The sequence below is a fragment of the Cyrtonyx montezumae genome, unplaced genomic scaffold (genome assembly GCF_038088225.1).
Source record: "Cyrtonyx montezumae isolate F1298 unplaced genomic scaffold, pur_monq_1.0 scaffold_8, whole genome shotgun sequence".
Lineage (NCBI taxonomy): Eukaryota > Metazoa > Chordata > Aves > Galliformes > Odontophoridae > Cyrtonyx > Cyrtonyx montezumae.
Genome location: NW_027072089.1, coordinates 26759339 through 26775998, shown reverse-complemented (window position 1 = coordinate 26775998; position 16660 = coordinate 26759339). Strand labels below are relative to the sequence as shown.

The following is a 16660-nucleotide window of genomic DNA, read 5'->3' as shown; positions in this document are numbered from 1 at the left end:
GCCGAAAATTATGATCTTACCCATATCTTGCGTCAGAAACAGAAAAGAGAGAATTAGAAGAGAACAACTGCAGAAAACAACAGGCAGAACAGCCCCCAGAAGAAGAGCCCTGCTGCTGCGTGACACTGGGCACTGCTCTCAGCTCCTAACCAAAGTGAACTAAACCAGCACTAATAAGCATCCTGCTTCCAGCAGTCACAGCCTTCCAAGTTGGATAACCCACAGACTAAACTCTAGCTGTTAGGCATCACCCCACACCTCTCTTGGTGAATGAGTACATTCCTACACAACTGTAAGCCTGATGCAAACAACTTGTTTAAAGCCTGCTGAAGGCCCTTCCTTAAGCTGAGAGTGACCCTCCTAAGTCTGGTGCCCCATGCAAGCAACACTTAACTGAAATAACAACAAGAGAGTGAAGTAACATGGTCCAGTTTGGCAGCAGCAATAGATTCAAAATCATTAAGTTGAACAGCAGTTACAGATTCAAAAAGAATTACGTATTCACATGTATGTACAGTATAATTAACTTCTCCAAAGAATATTTCATTGCTATTTTAAAGGTTGCCTTCAAATAAGGGATAAGTCCTTTAAATGCTTGAAAGGCATAAAAATTACCCTCCCCACACAAAACCCCAAACAACATATTTTAGTTTCAAAAATAATCTGAACCCACAACAAGCTTGGTATCAGTTAATCTGGTAAAACAGCTACGTGCTAAATAAAAGCACATCTGGTGGAAAGAGCACGAAGAGTGTTACAAGTGTGCTTGGTTCTTGCTTGCAGCATCTGGCAGTGGGTAGCAAGACCGAGGCAGGAATCTCAGTGGGTGTCCTCCTGTGTCTCTTCTGCAATCGTTTCTGTGGCACTCGCATTGGCAGCTGAGTTCAGAACCTCTCCAAAATCTCCACCAGCAGGTTTGCTTCCTCCAACTTTAGACTGAAACACAAAAAGCCTCAATATAAAATTGCAGTTATTTGGCCTGCCAGTTAGCTGCCTAAAAGCACCTCTGCACAAAGCAGCTTAATAACCCCCTCCTCAGCTCAGCTTTTCCAGGACTGAACTACATCCAAATACTCCTCAGGTTATTTATACAAGCCCTTAAGAATCATAAGCATGCTTCAAGAAACAAAAAGCATGAAGCAGCCCTAATTCCAGGGAGTCCAAAGGATGACACGCCCTCAGTTAAAAGTAGATCCAGGCATGCAGCCTTTCAGGCCATCTACATTTTGAAAGATTCAGAGATGAAACCAGCTGCTGTATGCTCTGTAAGGATCTTGAGTGGTTTTCAGTTGAGACTGAGAGCACATCTTGAGCTCCACAGTGAAACCTAGCAGCTCTGATGCTTTCACAAGGCAACGTGTTTACCTCTTTATTTCTCTCTGCAGTATGTATTCTCTGCTACGGTGTGAGTAGTAGCGACATTCAGTTTGCTTGACAGTCATTACACCTGCATGCTATTGTTTGCATGCTTCTCATCTAACCCAGTGTGCCCAAAAATAGTCAAATCTGAATCTAATTAAATGCGCTAGTTATTTTTAAAGGCTGGGTTTGCTTTTTTGTTTGTTTGTTCAACTTGGAAAAGCTACTGATAGCTATTTCTGGCATTTACGTTTTTATAAGTCAATTTATTTTTACAAACACTGTCTGAAAAATTAAGTTACAAAGACGTTGCACATTTTATGTCAGAAACAAGACAAGCATCCCAAGTTGTATTACATATTTTCAGTATATAATGCTAGGTACGTTATATTATCTGTTTGTGGAATTTAGATACATGTTAAACCATCTAGTTCAGACATTTTCCTGGTTTGTCTTCTTTCCCCTCAATCATTAGGCAGAGAAACTATTTCCACAGTACTTAAAAAGATGTCACCCATGCACCTTCAACAATGTGCCAGTAACTTTAAAAATCAAACAGACAAGTTACCTAGAGCTCACATAGGTCTTTTCTCCACATTCACAGCTCCACAATCAGCAAGTAATGCTTACCTTTAAGGTTTCAACTTTTTCCTCAAAAGATTTGAAAGTAGGAGAATTTCTAGGGGACAAAAAGGAACCACAGAATTAAGAACTTATCCATAGTCAGTGTATAAATATCAGAAAATAAGCAAACAGTTGTTTTTTCCAATGTCAACATGCATTTCTGTTTGGGGCTTTTTCCTTGTTTTTAAGGAAAGCCTGAAATGTTTATATCTGGATTTCTACTTATGCTACAAAACTAAAACTCAACAACACCTAAGCTGCAGCTCATTCGTACCTTTTGCAGTTAACAACTGCCAATCTCAAGATGGCAATTTATCACAAGATGGAAGGGAAAACAAGCCATTTTTCAGGTTTAAGTGAATTTTAGCAGGTTTATGGCTTATGGGTTAAAAAACTTTGCCGTCCTGAATAAAGCTTGGCTGTCAGAGGTTTGTTTTTTGTTGTTGTTTTTTGTTTGTTTGTTTGATAGTTATAGGATAACAACTTTAATTTAACAGTGTGTTTAATTAATAGAACAGTTCACAGTGGCATTTCCTGCTACCATAAGTTCATGGGAGACTCCTCCTTGCCTTTTAATTGCTAGAGACAGCTGTGATGATAAATGCACAAGAAGAGCAGGAGAGCTCACAATGTTCAATACAGAAGTTCAATGATTGTTACTACTGGGATCAGAAGTGTGCCTTAATATTCAAATCAGCTGTCACTGCCATTTGACAATTTGTACACCTTTCCTTCTGCCTTGGGCAGAGTGGAAAATACTTGCTTTCACTGGACCAAGACTGAGAACTGGTAGCAGACAAAACTAAAAATGCTAAGAATTAGAAGTTAAAATGAAAAAAGCATTCAAAAAGAAGCTTCCCTTCAACCCCTGTGCTTGGTATTTGTGCAGGCCAGCCACACCCAGCTTCACTCTTTCATTTGGGAAAGCAAACATAAAAAAATAAACTAGATTCTCTCAGGAGATGAAGGGACAGTGACAAGTGACAAGAGGCAAACAGCACAAGTGAGCAAGAGGCTTTCTGCAAAACCACATTATTTTCTACTTTCTTTCATAGACAGTTTCAAACCAGATACCAAGCAACTGTCTCTTAAATTTGCAAAATATTACATTTCTAACAGGAAGGTAAAAGTTATCATAGTTCTCCAATGAGCAGGAAAGCACACTTAGTCATATTCTTTGTTTGTAATAGCCAGCACTTAAGCCAGAATAAAAACATTTAATCCTATAAATTAGTACAGGAAATCCTTTTTTTTTTCCTTCTGTTATTTAAGTTCCATTTTGATTCCACACATGACAATACATACACCCAACAGCTGGATTATGCATACATTACCTCATAATAGGCATGCTAATTGAATGTTGTATGGAGCGTATACTAAATTGCCAGCATTAAGAAAAAAGAAAGCAAGAAGTTAGTTGAAATGACAGAGAAGAAATTGGCTTAGAAAGATGACTTTCTGAACATCATCTCTGGTAAATAGTTTTACATAAAACTGTTCGGTTTTGCTTTTTTAAACTGCTTTGCCATGCGTGCACACACACACACACACACACACACGTACAACAGAGCAAAAGCTGCAACAACTCCTTTCTGAAAACATCCAAGTGCCACACTTGTTAGTAAGTGCATATTCTTTTTTTTAGCTGCAGTCTGTCTACCTGTCTTGTTGACTGGAAGACTTAACATGCTGCATTAACAGTTTTGATGCTATCAAGTAGAAAGCAAACACTCAGGAGTCAAGCCCTCCTCCTCCAAGGATTAGACTGACAAGAGTTCTCACTTCAATAGAACATAGTTTCATATTCATCAATACAAAATTAACTATCAGGAGAGTGAAGTTCCAGCCATCTGTATTTGAGATCAGTTTCTGGGTGGGGCCAAGGAGAAAGTCCTACTTCCAACACTGTTCTGAAACCCAGGAACCTTCCTGTAACCTGCCAGTGCTGCCATACTGTAACTGTTTGTCTGCTGAGAGTATACACCTAATCCTATAAGTTGACCAGGGTTATATTAAGGAGCTCCCAGGTAACTTCAATGATCAACGGTTTCATATGCTCAAAAATCCATATTTACTCTTCATACAAATTAGCCTTCCATGTTAAATGTTTGTCAAATACCAGTTAGAAACTATTCTTTTTCATAATAATTCAGGATGTTGAATCTTGAGAGGACTTTATGGCATCTTTCAAGGGAATCCTTTTCAAGCAGTTGCTGGGGTGGGATGTAGTTAACAAAAAAACCTCACTTGATGCACCTTCAAAACTCAAATCAGTATCCCAGCACAATGGGAAGTACATTCTCAAGGCAAAGGGCTCCATGTTCACTGCATGAGAAGGTGCCAGAGGCTCACTGAAAGAACAGTGATGGAATAACACAAGAAAACAAATTGCCTTATGTTTGGGACCCCTTAAGGCAGATTCACAGAAGCCAGATGCTGTCTTGCCATATCAGCAATGTGTGGCCATGTTTTGTCCCCTCACCCTAAACCCCTTTTCTGCTGTTTTCTACCTTCATTGATGTTTGGCTTCAGACAAGTTTTTTTTAGAGCACATGAATCCAACAGACTTCACAAGCATCTTGTATATTCTTTGCTCTTTGACACAGATTACTAGAAGTTCTGGTTTTGCTGCTCTTGCCAAGTCTGCACATAGAACAAGGCTGATGGTACCTAAGTCTTCATGCAGTCACGCTGAGCCACTTCCACTCAGCCTGCAAGAAGCTCCTCGCTAGCTGAGAAGTTTAAAGAGCGTGAAAGTTACCCTTGTTTCTTAACATTTACAATTTGCAAACCTGCTTGCATGGAAAAGCAGTGAGCTATGGTATACTGCAGATCTTTTAATGGCTGCCTAGAGACCTTTTGTTCAGTCCCACAGAGATCATTTAATGGAAGAACTACTCACATCCCAAAAAGTTACCTTGTCATGCAGTGTACTTTACAAAACATTCCGAATATGGGTGAAGTGTCACCACAATAAATGGTTTTGGCACAGAGTGATTTGGTTCACAAGAGAACTGGCTTAGATAAGTGAAGTTTATCTTCAATGTCAAATCGCTTACTCAAAGAGTGCAAAGAAGCAAGATAAAATATTGAAAAGCTTTATAAAGAGAAATCATTTTTTCTTTTCACAAGTGACAGAATGCCACAGAGCACTCAGCTAGTCCAAGAAGTAGGGCAATCTGCAGATTAGAAGCCTTTTTTTTTTTTTAAACAACAGTCATAATCAAGTCCCTATGGAAACAAAAAAGGCATAGTAAGTTGCTCTCTAATTTTCCATATGTTTTGTACTGCATTGAAAGATTTCTAAAATATGAGAAACTATTATTTTTAAAGTCAATGCATTGTTTCACATTTTGAAAACTCACAGGGAGGTGTGTCAGAGTCCCTCCACAGAAAACAAAAGCACTAGTTATTTCCTTTTGTTAATAGGAGAAGACAGGCAATGAAAGCAGTGACCTGAATGCCCTCTCTATTTCCATACTTTTCAAGTTCCCCGCTCCATTAGCTAGCCCCCTTACTTCCTTTTACAACTCTCTCCAAAGTCAATTTGTAGGAATGAAGGCTTGTGTGGATTATGTAGTAGTAGTCCATTGTGGAAGGAATCACATTATTACAGCTGAGCAATCACTAAATTAGAACAGCACAAGAAGCAAAGTCACAATGAAAAAAACAATTTAAGAAAATGTACTTGAACGTTCAGTACTTATTCAAGCATTGGGCCTATCAGTTCTCAGTTCCAGGAGAAGACGTTGACATCTAAAAGCTTCTGAAGTTCAGAGTCATTATCTCTGTAGTAGGCACTGCTTCAGTAGTCATATTACTAAGGGACCTGAATTGACTGTTTGAATCCCAGTTGAATTCAGTTCTTACAAAAGCAAAACACCTTTTTTTTAATCTCTTGTTTAAGTACAATTAAGACCTAGAACAGTACTATTTTTATTTAAAATCCACCTGCTCCTGAACTTATAATCACACGTGAATTTCCATTGCTGAATCTCAAAAGAAAGTGCTACTACTTTGGCCCCATCACACTCCCTCCCAGCAGCACAGCTTCAGATAGTGGCTAGGTTGGCACTCAGGACTATAACTTGAGCAGCTGGTTACACGTTGAGGTATTAAATCCTTCAGGCCAGAAGAGAACACTGAGTCTGTGCCTGTCCTCATCAAATGAGAAGACCAATAGAAGTACAGAAACACCACAGCCTTAAGGAAGAAAGCTGAACCCTGACAAGAGAGCAGCTAAGTCCTGTACCTGAGAGATAGGTATCTCCAAGTCTCCCTGTCTTACTGATGACAAAGGTGAGATTTAAGAAGGGCTACTATTCTTACAACTGCATAAACACAATACCCCAGGCACTGCACAAGGGGCTAGAAGTCCTCACTAGCACTCCAGAAGCCAGGTACCTACATCTCTTAATATCTTAATACTGTCTGTGGCTATTTAATGAAACAGCAGAAAAGAAAGTCAGACCCAGAGGTGCACGAAGGAGAGAATATGAGGTAAGAAGTTGCTACACAGTCAAGTTAGCTACTGGAAACTTCACACTGAGTATCTGCTCAGAGTAAGCAGATAAAATGCTCTGAAGGCAAGTTAATTAAAATACCATGTCTGGAGCTGCTGAAGTAATCAGCTCAAAGATAAAGACCATTTCATCAGACAAACTGTGTGAACAATGAATGCATAAACTATTTTACACTTTGACTCTACTGATTTGAATAAAACCACAATACTAAACAGTTCCTGCAATACACACCAAAAAGGGAAAATTTCTACTGTCAAACCAAACGTTGTACAGACAAAGGAGGAATTCTGCATGCCATTGACCTCAAAGACGTATTACATCTCTACAAAGAACAACACAGACTCATTTTAACAGATTCCTTTTTTTTTTTTTTAATAAGACTAGTTGATTATTATGTATCATCACTATTTCATGTTCAGGGATAGTTACCAGGTGAACATGAAGGACTATCTTCCCTGACATCAGATGAATTGCAGTTTTATATTAACACTGGAGAAAAAGAAGTTACCTTTTACAGAAAACTCATTAAAGCTTTTAATGGAGACAGTCTGACTACATGCTTAGTTTCAGAAACAATTCTTGCACCCCACCTTACCTAAAGGAATGTGAAAATGCCTGCAGTCTGCACAATGCCAGAGTAAGCATTAAAGAGAGAAAGGAAGTTCTGATAAATCTGAAGCAAAATACTGAACTGCATAGCTGCGCCTCAAGAGTTTCTCACTAAACTTCAAGAAGCAAGGAGGAGGTTAATGGCAGCACTTTAAAACCAGTGGCTGATTTTATTACACCGCTGTTCACCAATGCAGCAATGTTCTGCTAGACTGTGATTTTGCTACTTGTCTGGTAATTGAAAAGCAAGTCTGACCCACTATTCACAGCGAATTACAAATGGAGATGAGTAATTATCTGTTCCTGTAGTAGAAATTATAAAGAATTCTAAGTTAAGAATATGCTTAGTTTGCATCCAGGAAGAATCCCCATGCAGCTAACAATACATTCAATGCTAAAAATTACCACCAATTTACCTAATTTGCATGAAAGGGCTGTGTCATTTGACACAGTCAAAATATGCTGTTGTATGCCAGTGTTTAAGAACAAACAGTACCAACAGCCTATTGGAAGGTAATAAAATCAAGCCACTGCTGTGAGGTGGAACAGCTTACATAGAAGTAAGACGCCTTAAAAGGAATCTACACACACCCAAGACAACACAAGACAAGAATAATACAGATAAAGACATCTATTGCTTAAAGGTGGTATTTCACAAGCTGAGAAAAAATAGAACAGAAGTGATGATGTTATGTGCACTGGGCACACAAAAGCAGGCAGGAATGCTGCCATCAGCAATCCCATCAGAAAGAAATCAGAGCAGCAGCGTGGACAACAGCTTTTGCTGATTCTCTCACATATATGAAATATACACCACATAACTCCTCTGCATCAGTGAACAATCAGATTTTGCAGCAAATCAATCAGCATTCCTAAGACATGCTGAAGGTTCTTCATTAGATTAACCTTCAGAAGCGCTAGGTGCGTTAACAGCACAACTTTCAGCGCTCATCTGCTTAAATAAAAAAAGCACAGCTGCTTGTTAAAAGCTAAAGAAACATACTTGACATCCTCAAACTTCTTGGTTATGACTGAACCAACGGAGGAAAATGCAGCAGAAGCCTTCTGACCTGCCTGAGACAGAGTTTCTGATGTTTTCTTGTACCTGTGATCAAAGACAATGAAGTTTGTTATTTTAATGGAACATAAGGAACTCTTCAGCGTACATTAAATTTGTTTCAAACCCAGAAGTATATTTCAACTTTCGTGCAGAGTAGACAAGCCCCTTAAGAAGCTATTTTGAATTCCTGCAGTCCCTTCTAGCTGTGCTATCTCTGCAACCTCAGATTTCAGATCTACCCCTCCCTCCCCAGAACAGACTATTATCTGCTAGGAAAGTCCTACAAAAAAAGGAAAAACCACCTGAAAACATAAAAAACAACAGATGTTATTTTTGGTGCCAAGTATCTATAATTTGTACTGAATGGTTTTGTAAAAAATAAAAAATAAAACAAAAAAATCTTTACCAGAAAAGATCTTGTAGTAAGATGTACTTTCTCTCATATTCCATAAAGTCATCAATAGCAGGAAAGGCAGCTCACTCTGGACTAAGAGGTAAAGATTTTGTTTCACTAGAATTTTGTGGCACTGTACTCCCCCTGCATGAGCTACCTTTACAACATTTTCTCAGGTCAGAAAAGAAGGATATTCTGCTGGACTTGGGACACACAGATACCTTGGCAGTGGTACCTCAGTTCTGTCAGTTATATATAAGAATCACCATGCAATAACCAATAGGCAGTAAGTTTTCATGACATTATATGGTTAGTAGGGTTGGCTATGGCCTCCCTGGAAGAAACCTATGACAATTTCTGCAGGTTTACCTCAGTGCAACTTAACTGTGCTTTATCTACACTCAGCTTGCTTCACAAGAATCAAGGATTTAGACATATGAGCTGCATGGCTTTCACCTCAACAGCTGAGACAGACCAACACCAGGAAGTAGTACATACGCTGCAGTTGATGTAACATCTTGCCAGCTTTTGGTAATATTCTGCTTTAGTTCCTGTAATGAGTTAATTCCCAGCTTTCTCTTGATTTCTGCTAGATGCTTCTCTTTGGCAGCTAGCACTTGTGAGAGTGTCTGGATTTCCTCTTCCACCTATTGCAGCAGAGATAAGAGAACTGAGTTAACGAGTGATCTACACAGCCATTTAACTATGTGCTTATGAAAACATCTACTAGGCGTTAGAAGGGATAATGTGTTTTTATTATTGCTTCATCATCACTTCCAACTACTAAAAGGGAAATCCTGCAGTTTATTAGTCTGAAAGAAGCCTACTTGCAGCTAGCTCTTATCAGTTCAATGCACTCAAGGAAGCAGGTCAGAAATCAGTACCTTTTGACAGCATTGCCCTACTTGGAGCATGAAGATTAGTCAAACCTGGGACAGCTGCCAAGCCTATATACTCCTTCCACGTCAGAAGGGGCATCAGTTCACAAAAGGCACGAGGAAGCTCAGAGTATCTGCTCTACTGCTCCACACAAGTTTGTCTCCTTGCTTGACAAAACTTAGGGAGGAAGTGGGGGAGGAGGGAATGGAAATAGTAGCACAATGATCAATTTCAAAAAACAAAACAAAAAAACACACACCACACCAAAACTTGTTTAGTAACCAGAAGAAACTGCTGTGTGTGCTCTTCCTCATCTACATAAATGGACAAATGAGTCTCTCAGAAGCACAACCAGAGTGTGATCAGACACACTTAAGAGATTCTGTTTTAAGCTTTGAATGCTAAGTACTTCTAGCTTAATTCCCCATAGTTTTAATGAGGTGTTATCTTTGACATTTTTCTTTACTTCCCGTGCTGCAATACAGAAGAACCCCATACCAAGATTCAGAAGGAATACAGAGTACTGACAGTGCATTCGTAGACATAATTACACCGGATTTTCATTCTCAAAAATCAGTTGAAGTACTACTTGCAAGAGACTTACTTTGGCAAGCTCTTTTCTTAGTTCATTCTGTTCTTCTTCTGAGAGAGTTTCTGACATGCTAACTGTAGCAGCAGCATCCTCTCCAACCTCAGGTATAGAGTCAGTTCTCAGCAGCCCTAGTAGTGAATACACCATTAAAAGACAGATCAAAATGTGCTGCTCAGATATCAGATGCACATATAGCAGATCATGCACAGCCCCCTTATGCCAGTGTATAAAAAAGACTAATGAGAGGACATCAGAATCACATTCCTCAAACATTATCATCGTAGAATCACAGAATGGTTTGGGTTGGAAGGGGCCTTGAAGATCACCTAGTTCCAACCCCCTGCTGCAGGCAGGGACACCTCCCTCTACACCGGGCTGCTCACAGCCCCACGCAGCCTGGATGGGATCCCTTCCCAGTCCAGAAACCAAAACTGCCAGTCTCTTCTGTATGAAGGACCACAGGGGTGTTCTGTATGGAACACCCCTGTGGTCCTTCATAGCTTCTGTCTTCACAGCTTCAGGGAAAGGATACTGTTCTCCCTCAGCCTGAGGCCATGCTCACCGCCCTGTGGTGCAGCCCCTGTCCCTCACCCCCACCCCTCCCCTGACACAGCTCCATGCCGTTCCCTCGGGCCCTGTCGCTGTCACACAGAGCAGAGCTCAGCGCTGCCCTCTGCTCCCTGTGAGAGCTGCAGCCGCCATCAGGGCTCCGCTCAGCTCCTCTGCTCCGCGCTGCGCACACCCAGCAATGCAGTGAATAACAAAAGGTTTCCCTTTTTGTGGCTTTGCAGCTGATACTTAAACACAGCTCACAACAACGAAGTAATCCTAAACTCATTTGCAAAAGAACAATTCGCAGAGAGACAGCATCCCAGAACTACCGCTCTATTCAAGTCTTAAAACACAGCAAATTAAACCGAGGGGAATATTCTGTTTGCAAGGACAGAGAGGTGCGCACGAGTGTGTGTAAAAGCAATAAAGCGAGCCCGGAGCAGTCAGGCATGGCTCTCCTCCAGCCAGCCACCGGCCGCTGTTTGCAGCAGCCTGGCACTGCAGTGCCACGGGGAACCTGAGAACAATTGCCTTCTCTATCCTTTTGTACGGCTCAAAGCATGCATTCATCCAGACAAGCTGAGGACACATTATCTAGCGTTCCCTCACTAGTCGCTACAGTAATTAAGCAGATGCAATTCCACCCTCATTTCAGCAGCTTTTGATGGCATTACATGATACTATTTGGCTTGGGAATCCAACGGCTCGTTAATGAGCAATGAGACCATCATTCTGATTTCCTTGTGAGACTTGGTATCAAACAGATATATCACAATCAAGTCAAAAAGTCTAGGGGAAAGGAAAAAAGGTTCTGCAGCGTTATATATCTACAGAATACTGCCAGCAAACTAGCAGTTGTAAAGCCTACAAAAGAAGAACCCTTATTGAATGAGTTTTACTTTAGTAACTATCTCCACAGATTATTTCCTATGCTTTCTACCTGTATTTGTACTAAGAATAATTCTGCTCTCTGCTACATGGACAGAACATTTTTAAGAGGCAAGACAGCTGCAGTTCCTGATCAGGGAACAAAATCCACAAAAATTAATATCACTTTTTTCCAGAGATTTATGCCTGCTTTACACAAACATAACTGCCTACAGGTTTCCCAGTTATTTTCTGGCAGAAGCTTAAGGGGAGGAAAAAAAGGGTTCAAGTCCAACGTCCAAATCAAAGCACAGCACTACAGCCCTGAGCTCTCCTACAAATAAATGATCTAGTTGTGGGACATGAGCATATTTCCTTTTCTTAGCATCAAGCTGTTAAGAAAGCAATTAGATAAAAAGCTATGGCAATCTATGCTATTAATTACACATGCTACAATCCTCAGTACGTTGGCCTTTGACTGCCGACTTACTCTAAGCCTGCAGTCCTTTCAGGGGCTACAGAGCTTGCCCTTTTAAAACCAAGCTGCAGAAGCTTTTCAGGCACCAAAGAGCACACTGACCACAAGCATTAGAGCACATCCCGCTGAGAGGTTGTTCAATCTCATTATGAAGAGTCATCTGGATTAGCTGACCAAAAATAGATGAAGTGAATTCAGCAGCAGGAATACATGCTGGATCACCTCCCACATCAACAGCTTGTTTTGGGAACGCACACCCTACCTTTGGAAAACTGGAGCATTAATACAGTTTATGCTGCTTGTTGCAGCACAACACTAAATTGAGATTCGATACTGAGCAGCAAAACGCTAAGAAGTGGGAAGAGATCTCTCCTCTATACTCCTAGATTCTTTAGAAGATAGGAAATGGCTGCTACCAACACTCCTCCACACCTCACCCGGTTCATCTCGTCACGCCTTCCCCTTCTTGCTGGCTGTCCCCCTCCCATTTATCCTGTCTGTCCAGCCACCTCTCATTTCCTGTTACCAGTCACCTCTACACTTGTTTTGCTCCCATTCCTCACTTCAGTCTTTGCAGGACGCAGTGCATCTGCGTTATTGGAAGGCACTTTACCTTCTCTTTACCTTCTCCTGGGCACTTTACCTTCACTTTTATTTTACAGTTCTTTACTTTGGAGTTGCAAAAAATACTTAATGCATTTGACACTGCTACAACCACGTTTAGCATGAGCACTCCCAGTCTCTTAAGCAAAGGGGAAATTCCGTAGAGATAATGCAACAGTCAGAAATACTTACCCTGTACTGGGAAAACTCCTGCAGTGCTAAAGGTCAGTTTTTAGGTGTCTTATTTCCAGGACTGACTAAAGTTTATCCAAAAGTTTACTAAATCTAGTTAAACGAACCAAACAGAGCAAATAAGAATTTAGTTGGTTAAGTCTTATCAAAAGCAGCCAGGAAAACAGAATCTAAGCGCAAGTCATTCTACCACAGCAGGCAAAGCACTGCTCAGGCTTTTGTCTGGGGTTTGCTTTCTTTATCTTCAGAGCAAGTTTGTTACTTATCCTGACCTAAAGTTCCACCACTTCTTGGCCTGAACCAGGACATCAGCAGGGAACACAAGCCCTCTGAGGAACCACTGGTCACTTCAGATGAGCAGCAGCCTTTGGGGTGGGGAAGGGTTAGCCTTTACAAAGCCTATGTTCAGGCAGACATAGGATGTGCTAAAATACTCAAGATGAGTGCCTGATGATCACTACGTAGCTGGCAAAGCTGAAGAAAAAAAAAAAGGTGCTTGTTAGAGCTCAGAAGAACAAGCTGTTGGAATGATCTTGAATTTATAAGATTTAATGTGACTACAGAGCATATTTATTTCACAATACGTAAGATCAAATTTTAAGTATAACCCATTTGTCTTAGTGAAAATAGCAGTCAGATTTTCTTTTGCCAGCTTGGGCTTCCCCCAAACAAAGATCAAAGTGGATGAATAAAAAACCAGCAAAGGTTGGTGCTTTCTGCAACACATCAGCACTAAGTACAGCTGCTGCCCCTCTAGAGGAGGGGTGAGATGCAGAGCTGAATGCTACTCCTCAGCAGACTGTAGCTCATCTAGGTCATGCAGAAGTTTGGTTTCATTCAAGCACAGCCTTCCCAGAGGATGCACTTTAAAATTTTAAAGAGCAAGATCACAAGGAAAAAAAAAAGCTAATCTTTCTGTATTTGTAATTACTCTGGAGAGACAGGCACTGGAAAATTATGTACAGTAGCATGGAAGAAAGACAGCAAAAAGCAGACAAGGCTGCACCAGTAGGCATGGTGCTGGCTATCTGCACACCAGGCTGCCAGCTGGAAGCAGGCTGGAATTAGCACCAAGCTCCTGCAGCACAGCATGCAACAACAACCTGCAAGCACACCCAGTACATGCAAGACTAAGGTTCCACATGCTAGGTGAAACACAGTCCAGGTTTTAGAAAGCATTTCTGGTGGCCAGTGCAATTTCCTATACCACGGTGGCAACAGATGAAGTAATTTGAGAGCTCTAGATAGTCTAAGTATTCTTAGTATGCAGTTCCTGCACTCTCCTCCTCCAAATAGATAAATAAATAAAACCCTAACAGTCAAACTAGTCTGACTACATTGATCTCATAGATACTGCTCTTCTGTTCCTAGTTTTATTGCTTACTTTGTTTTCCCTGGAATTGCCTGCTTACACAGTTGAAAAAATTAGATAAAGCTGGTATATGAGACATGACCTACATGACATAGCAGAGCTAACAGATCACAACAGATCACCACAGTCACCAGCAGGACTTTGACCTTCATTTACATCTGTCTTTCAGTCAAATCACCTTCCTACAGATCTCAGTCACCAAGCTTCCCACATGAAGTTGTTAAAAGCAGTTACCAGACTTGGACAGCGTAGGCGACCCAGGCGGAGTAAGGCTTATGCCAGGCGACAGGTAAAGGTAGTTTCTGTCCACTCCTGCATTGAAATCAAAGGGCGACTTGTAATCCTCATACAGATCCATGCCAGGAAGCTCAGAGAGCAATACCACCCTCTGCTACAGCTGAAGGAAGCATCTCCTCTTCGCTTTGGGCAGCCACACCAGAGCACGGGGCTTTCTTTACCCCTTGTTTCTTCACCAGGCTCTCACTGTACCTCCTCATCAAACTCAGCCAACACCTCTCTCAAACTCAGTGCAGCCGTCCAGCAAGTAATTTCTTAACCATGTCGTAGCTTCTGCTGTTTACAAGGCACAAAGCTGTGTTCCTGTCAATTTATAACCGGAGCCGGGCTCAATCAGACCGTGCCTTTAACAAACATCCACAGTGCGCTGCTCCCAGGCTCCTGGAGAAGCCTTCCTCCTTCCTGCAGGACTGCAGCACGAATTTTCAATCATTTAAATAAAAAAAGGTCAGCTGACAGCAGCTACACCAGGATCTCCTTTAATCTTCTAGGACACAAAAGGATTACCCGCAGTAATCTATCCTATATACCATCTGTGTAGGACTTTTTCCTCTGATTAATGGAAAATTCTGCCTGCATAGCTCTGCTTCCCATGCAGTTCCCAGCGGTGCAGCAACCAGCGGCCAAAGCCAGGCCCACTGCCCAGCATCACTCTGCAGGGCAAGCTCTGAAGGTGACAGCAATCACCTCTTTATTTTTAAGGAAGATGCTGATGTGCATTAGGGTATTTGCCCAAGAGGCTAAACGCATACGGGTATGAGATGTGTTTGAGTTTTTTCTTCTTTTCTTAAAATAAATAGAAGTACACTGCCCTGTGCCCTTGGAGCTGCAGTCCCTCGGAGCAGCCAGATTTATGTCAGGAACTGGTAACACCGGAACACATGGCAATGACAACATCTATTTGTTTTGACACATATGCTGTGAAGAAAGAGCAGCTTGCACAAGCCATCTGACCTCATGTTATAAACTTCAGATCCAGCCCTGGGAAGCACAAGTTCTTACCTAAAAGGGGCACTTAGCCCAGTTTTGCAGCACTTTGCTACCTTTTCCCCCTAAGGTCATCTCCTTTCACTAACAAGACAGAGCACCTTCACAGCTAAGCAATTTCCTTCACTGAACTCTTCCAGCTCTGTGCTTTGTGTCTGGGCTCTGAACCGCAGCCCTCACACAGAGGAGTACAATCAGATATAAATTAATCTTCCCCCCACCTCAGCCCCCCAGGAACGACACTGTAAGGCAGAGCTGAGCAGAGCCATTACACCACTCCCTGCACAGCCATAGAAGCAAAGGAGCTCTGCTGGACGCTCAAGTCAATGCAATCCCAAGGGATATCAGAAGAAAGCACACCACTGTAGTTTTAACTCCTCCTTTCCACCACAGGAGCAGAACTCTGGGCTAATTAAGGAGCAGCTCCTTTGGCTGCAGACCTACATTGGTTTCTGGAGCAGGAAACCTGCAGGCTCCTAACAATGAGTACAGCAGCCTGAAATACAGATCTCTGCTATTTCCCAAATCCACTCAAAAGAGAAGAATATGATGTCCCTCTGCATTGCTGACATGCGACATAAGCACCAGCCAGAACCATTGCTAAATTTATCTGACAAAGGTCAACGCTCTGATCACAGATTCTGGTTTAAGCATCCAGAAATGGTAGACGAGTACCACAGCTACAGCAGTCATAGGCTGCTAACCAAGCACATCAACCCAAAGACTACTGACACTATCTCACAGCCTTTCTTCATGCTATCCTGCACAAAAGCTCAGGCAGGAGCTGCACTAACTGGATTAGACAAATGAGAAGTTATTAGATGTGGCAAGGTGGAAAAGCTGAATGTTATCAGCTGTCATTCTCCTGACACAGAAAGCACAAAGGTGAGTTTACTACCTACCATTTAACAACCCCAGAGAATCATTCATTGTAAACTAATCAATGTAGCACATTATGACTGTTATAACTAGCTATTGCAGGAGAAAGAACCTCTAATGGAGATTCATTCGTGCATGCTAACAACCAGGAATAGCATTTCCTGGCCAAAGGCACTTAAGAGTCTATACTTATATTCTTGTCACTTACAGGAAACTCCCTGCATTGCTTTCTAATGAACGGTATGAGGATAAACAATCTAGCATTCTTCCTGTATCTTCACTGTACCAAAGTTGGTTTCGTATCCCTACTGATGCCCAGATTGACAGCCTCAGATCACCAGTCTGGGCACCTGTTACATCACATACAGAACTGTGTGTGGGCCAAACTCTACC

General features: G+C 41.5%; 1 protein-coding gene across 3 annotated transcripts in view; it reads right to left on the bottom strand.

Moving 5' to 3' along the window:
* The window catches only part of TPD52 (tumor protein D52), a 100415-nt gene that overhangs the window by 68506 nt on the left and 15249 nt on the right, over positions 1-16660 (bottom strand). The window contains exons 2-7 of one of the 3 annotated variants that reach the window (XM_065752849.1): positions 10053-10168; positions 9068-9216; positions 8119-8220; positions 3318-3359; positions 1990-2038; positions 257-936 (exon numbers count right to left, since the gene is read on the bottom strand). In XM_065752849.1, coding sequence (XP_065608921.1) covers positions 820-936; positions 1990-2038; positions 3318-3359; positions 8119-8220; positions 9068-9216; positions 10053-10168 — 575 coding nt within the window. In that variant the 3' untranslated portion in view covers positions 257-819. Of the gene's footprint in view, positions 1-256; positions 937-1989; positions 2039-3317; positions 3360-8118; positions 8221-9067; positions 9217-10052; positions 10169-16660 lie in introns of those variants that run through there. The other 2 variants (XM_065752850.1, XM_065752851.1) reach the window with 2 other exon arrangements.